Raw genomic sequence first — 10,685 nt, forward strand, 5'->3', positions numbered from 1 at the left:
CGTTCTATGAAACTTGTATGTGAATCAATAATCTGATCTCTTTATTTACAATGATCAATCGTACTATTCCTGATTTGACTTTATATGAACAACTTTACAAGCCTTATACTGTTCGTCGTCTGGTTTTGCAGACCGCTAACTATAATGCCCTTGTTTAAAATGCAACTTCGACTTTTGGTATTTTTATTGTGCAAATCATTTTAATTAATATTATTAATTAATCCATTTTCTACACTACATATACAAGAAAGCGGTGTATTAATTAATGTATTTGTTTATTTATTTACAATTTCTTTCCAAGTTGTAGTTCCTGTGACGACGTCCATGAATCGTAAAGCCTGATTGGATATTTGTGAGAACTATTTAATGTAAGGAGAGATTCAATAGGCAATAGCGTCCAGCATGAGTGTCCATTGCGGGTCGTTCTATTTACACATCAGAGTAACAATGGATCAAAATAACTTCAAATTTTCTTAGTGAACATATATACATTTAGTTACAGGAACTTGAATACGTGCACTTAAGTGTTCAAAGTATACGGGTAAGTTTTCATGACTTATCTCGTCGTTTTCAGATAGAGCTTCATCTGTCTTGGGGGTTTTAAAAGTGCACGCGAGCTATTGTAGGGAACAAAAAGGGACTCCGGCGTCAGCAACCCCATTAACATACTCTTTTTGAGGTTAGCTGTTTCTTGTTGAGTTGGCACCTCTTTTGTGTTCTTTGTTTTTAAATGAATCGAAATTCAGCGTGTGTTTGCTTATTATGTTTTTAATCTTATGTAAAATATTAGGTTGCAGCAGCTGCTTTGCACTTTTCTCAATCCTGTTTGCTTCGCAGAGGTGGACCTGAAAGATAAAACCAATAAAAAGGTAGCCTATCAGAGGCGCCTAGAACTTGTTTTACGATGAATGTCTTGAGCGACAACAAGTCTAAATTGGACTTAAATTAGTTGCCGGCAATTACTAAAGACGAAAGAGTTGTTAACTAAATACGCCTACTTAGAAATGGTAGCATAATAGTATGCGTTCAGTTTACCAGGTTTTCGTACAATAAGAAACACTACAATTAAGGGGATACCTGTTTACTATTACAGGCTATCAGATGGAGCTTGAGAGCCAATGGTGGAAAGGACAACTTGCTGAAGACATATACCACGCTCTTCGCTACAAAGTACGTCTCCCAGGTCATATTCCTAATGCATGGTATAAAGAAAGGTGTGTTTAAAAAGGGATGCATTTAAAAACTTGATGCCTGATTTTATGTCACCTTGTAGCTATGTTATTTTTTTTTCTTAAGCTTTTTGTCTTTGAAATTGACTTGAAATTACAGTTTGGTTCTTCCCAGCTTAATAAAGGGGTGGGCTAAAGGGGTGTTAGGCCAATAGAAGAACTTTTCTCTACATGTCATGGAAGTGCAGGCTGTGCTGTAAGAAAATATGAAAAATATTTTGAATGAATAACAATACTGCATGCCTTTGATCTAGAAGAAACAATACTAATTAGAAATGTAAATGTAAGTACAATTTGAAAGGTAAACTTGTCAAACTGCATTGCATTTTACATCAGGCTGTGATGTAAACCTTGATGTGAAAACATTAACTGTGAAATTTCAGTAGCAGATGGTAATAGTCGCAACAGTTTCCCAGTGCATTGGTTTATATTTGTAAAATGTGTTTTTTTTCTTTTCTTTTCTATGCATTTCTCTTAGGAATTGAAGTTGCCTGCTTACAAAGGCCAGTCACCCCAGCTCAGCCTTAGACGCTATTTTGCTGATCTAATCGCTATCGTAAGCAACCGTTTCAGGCTTTGCCCAACCGCGAGGCACCTAGCTGTCTACCTGCTGGACCTGTTCATGGATCGTTATGATGTTTCTGTGCAACAGCTTCATGTGGCTGCACTTTCCTGCTTGCTTTTAGCGAGTATGTATACCACTTTGCTGCATCTTTTCTGGATTTTGCTGAGCTTTGTTTAATAACATGTCCAAATAATGAATGATTACTGCAGTTTTCAGTCTTTGCCGTGCGCAGATATTCACGTTTTTGTGTAATTCTTTGTAATGATGTGTGAAATTGCAGGTAAGTTTGAAGAGAGGGAGGATCGGGTACCAAAGCTTGAAACCCTGAACTGCTTGGGCTGCATGAGCTCCATGAACCTGGTTCTGACCAAACAGAACCTTCTCAACATGGAGCTTCTTTTACTGGAAACCCTTCAGTGGAACCTTTACCTTCCTACACCAGCTCACTTCATAGAATACTATCTATCGATTGCTGTCCACGAAACGGACCTGCATGATGGTTGGCCTCTGACAAGTTTGGAAAAGACTGGACTGTATATGGCAAAGTATGCGGACTATTTCTTGGAAGTTTCCCTCCAAGGTACGTTTTCCTGCTTTCTGTCAATGTGTCCTGCTTTATTGTAGCCAGAGGTAGATAGTCCAGGTCCAGAAAGTAAAAATCCAGGCCAAGATTTTTTGTTCTAACCAACCAGTTCCGCATAAAGAATCACAACACAAAGAGCCACAAAGAGTACTCAACTCGTTGGTTGAAACAAAAAAATCTTGGTTTGGATTTTTACTTTCTGGACCTGAACTATCCACCTCTCACTGAAGATGGCATTCAGAGTGTGCTGTGGGGTTCCTCAGTTCCGGTACACAGTTTGCAGTCTTCCCTGCTCAAATACACCTTATTCAACTCGCCAGCCAATTGCCAATTTAGTTAGCGTGTTTGAGCAGGGAAATCTGCAAACAGCAAAGCAGACTGGCCCTCCAGCACCAGAATTAGGGCAATCCTGATGTAGTGGGTTAACAGAGTTTCGTCTTGCTTTTTACCCATCATCCCTTTAGACCACATCTTTCTGAACTTCGCCCCATCGCTGGTGGCCGCCAGCTGTGTTGCTTCTTCCCGTATTGTCCTGCGGCTGTCTCCCACCTGGCCCCCCCGTTTGCAGCGTCTCACAGCCTACCTCTGGGAGCACTTATCAGCCTGTGTGGAGCGGCTTCTCATGTGGGTGTCTTTCACATGGTCTATTTAATTATTTTATGAGACATCCGGCATTCGTTTTAACCATACCTTGTGTGAAGCGTGTGATCCTTTCATTTGCATCACTCTTTACTCCCCTTGCGTAGGGCACATGACGGGGATGTCAAAGAGGCCAGCAAGCAGAAGTGCCAACAGCAGAACCCCTCGGTCGTGTCCGCAGTGTTCCACGGGCCCGGTCCGGTGTCCGCTGTGCCCCAGTACCTGCATGGGGCCACGCTACAGTACCCCCAGCAAAACTGCCAGCCCCTTTTGTCCTCTGCCCATGGGCCTTCCTCATACATGTCTCAAACTAGCCTCCAGGCTGGCACCCAGCCGCATGGGCATCTACAACATATTCCTGCCTCCCTAGAAACCAAGGTCAGCATGCCTTTCAACAGAGGCTACCAGGTTAATGCACATTATAAGTGCTCTTCCCCTTGCTTTGACAGGTGATTAAATCAATCTGAGCAGGAAATGGTGTGGGGGGGCAGTGTGTATCCATTTCCCTTTTCAGCTGGACTAGTGGATGGCAGAACCAAATTTTCAGTGTAAATACCAATGAGGGAGGGATTCAGCCCTGTATTATGTAAGGTTTATATTTACACACTTTGTGCAATATATGTACTTGGATGTATAATTATTTTTCTTGCTTTCTTATTGAATTTCTTACAGTCATAGTATGTAATGATAAACAGTATAACTGGACCTAATCTATTGTTTCTGTAACTTAATATACTTCAAACGACATATCTAAATTGTATCCTCATTGTAACTGTGTTATTACATACTTGGCATTTCATTTAGAATGGTATTTAACCTTATATATTTAAAAGGAACATTTCAGAATGCATCCTGAGGATTACATTGTCTATTTTAGAATGTGGTTACTTAACGTGGTTGAATACACAGGTATTTCACATTTCTACCTCGGGGGAGAAGAAGCTAGTTACCAGCACCTTTTTCATATTCAGAACAATTTTTGCATAATACTTGTGTTTGGAACACTGTAAATCAGGAGTGTGAATTTGCCATATTTACATCTTCTGAGGATTAAGAATCTGCAGTCAGTGCTGTGCACTTTGAAAGGAGATTTTAAAATAAAGTGCAACTTCTCAGTTGTATGTTTTTACTTTGCTCACTTTATAGTTGACTTTATGGTTTCCCTGTCTCTATACTTGTGCTTTTCAGCCCAGTCCTTGTGCTTGTGCTTAGTTCCCCCCCCCCCCCCAGCTCCAAAAAGGTGGGCTGTCTGGGGGCCCCCGAGAACCAAGTTGAGAAACACTGACCAGGAAATTCTATATTTCCATAAATTTTGTATTTAAACTTGAAAAATTAACCATGCAAATTGTAATCAATAGTTGTCACCTAGTCCACAGATATAATTATTTAAATTAATGCAAAAGGATCAAGCACAAATCTATCAAAAATATTTTTTGCTGCACTGTACTGTCACACTAAACACTGTGTAACAAAGCAGAAAACTGAAATAATTATTTAAAATGTGTTGAATTGTAGCATACTTTAAAAGCAGTGTACTGATGAGCATTTTTATTAAAATTTACTCTAAAGAAATAAAAGCAAAGTCTGACATAAACTATATAAAATCAAATTGATCAGTCCCCTTTCCATAAAAACATGAATGAAAAGCTGCTTGTCATAAGTGGTTATGAACCATAAACAACATACCTTGCTGGTTTTTAACCAGTGAAACAAAGAATATTCTTATAGACAGTATGTTATTTAAATAGGCATGGATGTAAACTAACATTGCAAATTCTTGTGTTATGGTTCATACAAAAATATCCCAAGTGCAGTATGTAGCCACTCATCTGCTAACACAGAGCTGCTGTTAATTTGACCAAAAAACTCAAAAACATGGTCTTACATCTAAAATGTGGTAAAATATATGCTTTTAGGTAACACTTTACTGAGGGGGCACAAATAATGTAGTAGTACACTCATTTACTGTATTTAGAAGAACCTAAGTGTTAGTTACGTACTGATTCCATGTTCATTCATCATTAATCAGTCATAATGGTTCATGTATTTCAAGCAGTTTCTATATTTGTTCATGATTTGTTCTTGAGTAGTAACTGAGTTACTAAGTTACTTGTGTGCCCCCTTTTAACAGGTTATTGTACACTACTCATTAGTTATATATTCATTTAGGAATTTGATACTGGACGTTATAACTTGAAAGACCATCTATTGTAATTTTAACAAATCCTATTTGTTAATACAAATACAAATTAGAAATATAATTTGTTAATACAAATACTATTACATAATACTAGGACTTATGAGTGTATTGTTTTTGTCCATAGTTTATGTCTGGACTGTTGCTTACTGACAAATTCTTGCAGATTATCATTATTAAGTGTGATTTTTCTATAGACAGAGAGTAATTTCTGAAGGGCAGTTAATCTGAAACCTATCCAGCCCAGCTTGTAGCTCCTCATAGCTCCCAGTCTCCCGCTGAATGGTTGAAGATGACAGTTCCAGCTTCAGCACCTGTAGACAGAGGAACAGTATTGCTGCACAGCATGAGTTTCAGCAAGTGGGACAGCTTTCCCCAGTTCATAATGCTGGTCTTCTGTGTTTCTTCCATCCTACGAGTGAGTAGTGGCCATACTTTTATTCACAATTACTGTCATTCATGTTTCATAATTCAGGTATTGAACACTACATTATGTAGGCCATTGCATTGTGGCATTAACCATAGGATTGTGTCTAAATGTAAGCGACTGATGTTAATAGGAAATAGGATTGGTATCCCTAAATTGTGAGTGTGACTTGTGTTTCATCTAGGGTGTCCCATGCCTTGTATCCTGTACCTCTTGTAATAGGCTCCAGATTCACCAAAATCCTATGCTTATGGAAGATGTTCAGGTTTAATGGCAGTGACATAAGTTTTGTATATAACCTCCCTCTTAGTTACACTACCAGCTCAATATCAGGCGGATGGCACATGAGTTCTACTGGCTGCTGTAAGCTCATATTTATTATCAGATGATAACTTTTTTGTATATTGCCAACATTTCTGACCATTCACACTATAAATTAAATGTATTTATTTCCATGTACAAAACTGAATTGGTCATAACAATTGTGGCAAAATGTCTCTTAGCACCTGACTTAGTGATTGTTCCTCATAATCACTTCATTATCATTATCATTTATCATCATTCCTGACCTACAGATGGCAGTAATGTACAATTGACAGTAACACTGAAAAAGCTGATCATATAAGATTAGTCCTACCTTTGACAACCAATTAGATACTGTCAACCCATTGGTAAACAATGGCTTCCAAGTACCGTTATCTTCCACATCAAAGTTCAAGGAAATCACCAGGTTTGTGCTGATTTGAATCAGGTCTAAAAAGTTTATATATGCATATATATTTTTCCATTGTGGATTCATATCAAGCATATAAAAACAGTGACAAGCAAAAAGCACTAAGACATATGCTCATTGTGAGATTCATACTCTTCATGCATTAGAAAAGATCTGCAGATCCAAATGACAAAATCATTTTACAAATATACTCTTATAATATGCAATAGTGTTTATGACATATTTACTGGGTTTGAATTTTAGGTGTGCTGAATAACCTTGACCTATATCTATTCTGAAGAAGGTATTTGTGGGAAAATTCATGAAACATGCACATATTCTGTCCATTTACCTGCACAACACATAGCATGAACTCCCCTTGTTGAGGATATAAGTTGACACTCCCTGGAAATAAAGAAATAAAATCAATATTGTGATATTATAAATGAATTTCATTAAACAAGTGAAATGCTGATTGCTGTTCCAGCTGAGCCGCTAATTAATTATGCTGTGGGTGTTTTGATTGAATTCCTGCATGTAGATATCTCTGCTCTCAAAAATCCATTGTCAGAAACTACTTAAGAGGTTCTGTTAATAAGAAGAAAGAAATGCAGGTGGTGTTTGGTTCTGTGGGTTAGGACTATGTGCCTGTGATCAGAAGGTTGTAGGTTTAAATCACCTGGCTGTCCCCAAATGTCATTAGTGGTCTCTTGGGACTTCTCACCCTGTTCTCTCACTTTTATATTAGTTTGAATGAAAGTGTCTGCAAATTAAACGTAAATACTGATTTAGCACATGGCAAAAGCGAAACACAGAATGAAATACAGAGAAAAGCTTTGCATTATTCCAAAACTAATATGACTGATAAAAAAGTAGTATTTGTAAAATGATGTGTTTTATTTTAATTCCCAGGGAAATTGTAGGTAGTTCAGTCAATAAAGCTACATAGACAACATTTATAATTAATTACATAATAAATAAAATGTAATGTTGCACATTGTACAGATATTGCCTGTAATTGTAATGCTATTCAGATATATTTTTTTCTATATATTTTCATTACCTTTATCTTACCCTTTTTATATTTATCTTAATTTGCGAAACCTTATTGCACAGCCTCAGGACTGAATCAGGGTACATTTCACTACACCTTGTACTTATATAACCTTGTATGTGACATATAAAGAATCTTGAGTCTTGAATCTCTTGAATCAAGACCCAATTTAAGTGTTCACATGACCTGTCCTAGTGGCAATCTTTGTGATCCAAGTTCTTGTTACTGAGGCATTTATATTAATTTCCATTAATTTATTTTTCAATACTACTTATTTGGTATAGGGCTGTTGTGATTTCTATTTATATACTTTATTAATATCAATGCAAGCATAAAATAGCAGGAGCTTTTCTGCTGTTAGTTTAGAAGTTCTGCTGTCGTAACTCAACAGTTGTAGTAAAAATACTTCCCTGGGGGACAGATTTTCTGATTATGAGGCTAAATTAGATTGTACCAGCAATTATGTCTGTATTTGACTGCTAAATCATAACATCCCAGTAATCTGAGGTACTAAAGACAAAATTAATTTCACTGTGTAATAAAAGACTAAAAATATCTAATATAATGTGAAATCTAAATCAAGATATAATAAAATAGTTTTTCAATGTGCCCTATTAAATTCGCTGCTAAATCTAAGGATTTTTCAGTTGGGTTTTCTGATTCAGATAGAAACTTGTTAAATCCTAATCCAAACCGTATTTCTTCCATCTCATAAATATAGCAAAATTAACTAATGGATGTTAAAGATACTGAAAATGAACACATGCAGTCCTCAAGAGCAGATGAGGCAACTACACTAATCTTAGAAAATACAAAACTGTACAATCCCTTCCTTTCAGCAAATCAAAATAGCTCCAGCAGGAAGTGTAAGAAAGTACAAGCAAATCATGTACCGCAAACCTGGTCATTTCAGGGCAGGTTTATTTATTTATTTTCCATTTATAAAGCATCTAAATGTCAGGTTATGTTTCCCCATCTTCCCACTACTTATCCTGGAAAGGATTAAGGGGGGGGGGGGGCAATGTATCTCAGGACAGAACACAGGGGAACACTCTGGATGGGATGCCAGCCCATCACAGGAAACACAATGAACGGCTTATAGATATCATTTCACCTAACTGCGTATAATTACGCTGCAGTAGGAAATCCACGACAGAGGCAAAACATGTACATGCCACACTCAGACATTAGCGAGCATAAAAAGAGCCAACCCAGGAAGTAGGAGGTGACATCATTACCCAGGAAGTGGGAGGCGACATCATTACCCAGGAAGTAGGAGGTGACATCATTACCCAGGAAGTGGGAGGCGACATCATTACCCACAGAAACCCCATTTCTCATGTCTTGTAACACTTTGTATCATGTCTCCCTAATTCATATTCATTTGAAAAATTCAAGTGCCATTCACTAACTACATACATCACCAGATCCTCCAGAATTCCACTGGAAACTAGTCTTATAATTTAGAGACCACAAACAATATAGTTTGTCTAAACATGCGATCACAATTCAAAACAATACTTCTGTTAAAGATGTTCTGATAAAAAGCGATGCTTTTGCTATCAGAAAGAGAAGTTGCAGGGAAGAACAGCCAGGCTTACTGTATATCTAAACACTAGGTCAGTGCACCACTGCATAAAATGCATCAGAAAACAAAAAAATAACATTAAAAGGCCTTGAAAAGGGTTAGCTTACTATGCACAGTGAATTGTTTCATCATTTAATCCTGTTGGAACCACTTTAGTGTCTAATGTTAAGTGAATTAAAAGGCTGGTGATTATTAATACATAATCCCAAACAGCATGGACATCAAAGCAGAATTACTGCCATTACTATTAAAAACAGCTGAAGTTTCCAATATGACATACAAATGGATGTATATAAAGGGCTTAAGAGAATAATAACACAAAGAAAGGGCTCAATACCTCAGAGATGAGCCACATTTCCTTGCTGACACTAATATCAGAAGGCTGTACACTGGAGGCTAAAGACAGAAATTTAGCCACTCTCTCTGGAAATCCAAATACTCAGAAAAATTTGTTTCAGACCATAATGGCTATTATTACATACACATAAAGATCACACATAGATGAATAGACTTTGGCTAGCCACATCAAATTAATAAATATGCATATAAATACATTCACAGTTAAACCTATTATTATTTTAAATATTAAAAGTTTCCTTCAAAATCAGTTTCAATGCTAATACTGCAAAAATGATCATACAACAATCTTCCTCATTCCATCAAGCTGACTGGCATTATTAATGCATTTGTGAGTCTTTGATGCACGGTGCCCTTACAATGTCTGTGATGTCTGAGATGCTCGGTTGAAGCTCTTGGGGTAAAGAAAGTGTTTTAGAGAATCTAATTGCAAGGACAGCCTTCAGTGGTACCACTAGAGATTTTTGGCCCCCAATTTAGATTGATCCAATTATTTTACAAATTTTTAGTGCCCCTTTTAACTCAGCAAAAGTAACTATCCTTTTCCTGTCGAGTTCCTTGCTCTGCTTCTCAAACTCATATGCTAACTCCAACACTTTTTTATCCTCATTCGTGAAAAGCTAGAGACAGTATGACAACAGGAAATAACCTGCGTGATACTTTCTGAGTCACTTGTGAAGAAAAAAAACAAAACAAACCCAGCCACAGTGGTTAGTGTTACGTCTTTTTTTATTATAGACAATACATTTCGAAAAACATTCAGCCAAGAACACAAAATAATTCTAATAGTTTTAAAAGATAATGTGATATATTTAATACTACCTCATATTACACTAAATCGATGTTTCCTTATATGTTTTTAAACTCCTGTTATGGTGCTAGTCAATTTGGCCCATTTAAAGTTTTATGTTGACATTCTTATTCTATTACTAATCTCTTTGACTCTCATGACATTCTTTTAAAAATTATAAACTCATATGGATTCTGATATATTTTTAATAGCTGTATAGTTTATGCTGAGTGCCTGAAGTAGCCTGATGCGTGTGTACAATTTTTACATGATCCAAAATAAACATCCATTTGTGGTATTTGATTAGCTGGTGATTATTTTTATGCAGTTTTAGCTGCACTTCCATAAATATATGCATATAAAAAGTGTCTTCCTGAGCTTTTCTTATGTTTTGCAAATGGTTGGCAGAGACATGCAAAAATCGAGCCCTAGAAGATTCAAAGCATAAGTGTTGCTGATAGAGTTACAGAGAAGGAGATTTTTAAAGACATTTCTAAGATCAAAGATGCTTCCAATCCATAGGAGGATAAAGAGGATATATGTT

The 10,685-nt window shown here is 36.8% G+C and overlaps 1 protein-coding gene across 3 annotated transcripts; it reads left to right on the forward strand.

The window, feature by feature from the left end:
* Positions 1–356: 356 nt before the first annotated feature.
* Positions 357–4,150, forward strand: ccnj (cyclin J). Of its 3 annotated transcripts, XM_023824120.1 has the most exons (6): positions 357–541; positions 1,094–1,214; positions 1,708–1,918; positions 2,075–2,374; positions 2,842–3,001; positions 3,124–4,150. In XM_023824120.1, exons 3-6 carry the CDS (start codon positions 1,852–1,854, stop codon positions 3,467–3,469), a joined length of 873 nt encoding a protein of 290 aa, XP_023679888.1. In that variant the 5' UTR covers positions 357–541; positions 1,094–1,214; positions 1,708–1,851; the 3' UTR covers positions 3,470–4,150. The 3 variants fall into 3 exon arrangements, with proteins under 3 accessions (XP_023679888.1, XP_023679887.1, XP_023679889.1); XM_023824119.1 differs by lacking the exon at positions 357–541 and having other exon boundaries at positions 898–1,170; XM_023824121.1 differs by lacking the exons at positions 357–541; positions 1,094–1,214 and adding an exon at positions 1,396–1,512.
* Positions 4,151–10,685: the final 6,535 nt, after the last annotated feature.

Source organism: Paramormyrops kingsleyae, chromosome 3 (genome assembly GCF_048594095.1).
Source record: "Paramormyrops kingsleyae isolate MSU_618 chromosome 3, PKINGS_0.4, whole genome shotgun sequence".
Taxonomy (NCBI): Eukaryota; Metazoa; Chordata; class Actinopteri; order Osteoglossiformes; family Mormyridae; genus Paramormyrops; species Paramormyrops kingsleyae.

Coding starts and splice junctions, on each gene's coding strand:
- ccnj (XM_023824119.1), top strand. CDS start 1,102: ATGGAGCTTGAGAGCCAATGGTGGAAAGGACAACTTGCTGAAGACATA. Junction 2,375..2,841: donor CTTGGAAGTTTCCCTCCAAG/GTACGTTTTCCT, acceptor TCATCCCTTTAG/ACCACATCTTTCTGAACTTC. Junction 3,002..3,123: donor TGTGTGGAGCGGCTTCTCAT/GTGGGTGTCTTT, acceptor CCCCTTGCGTAG/GGCACATGACGGGGATGTCA.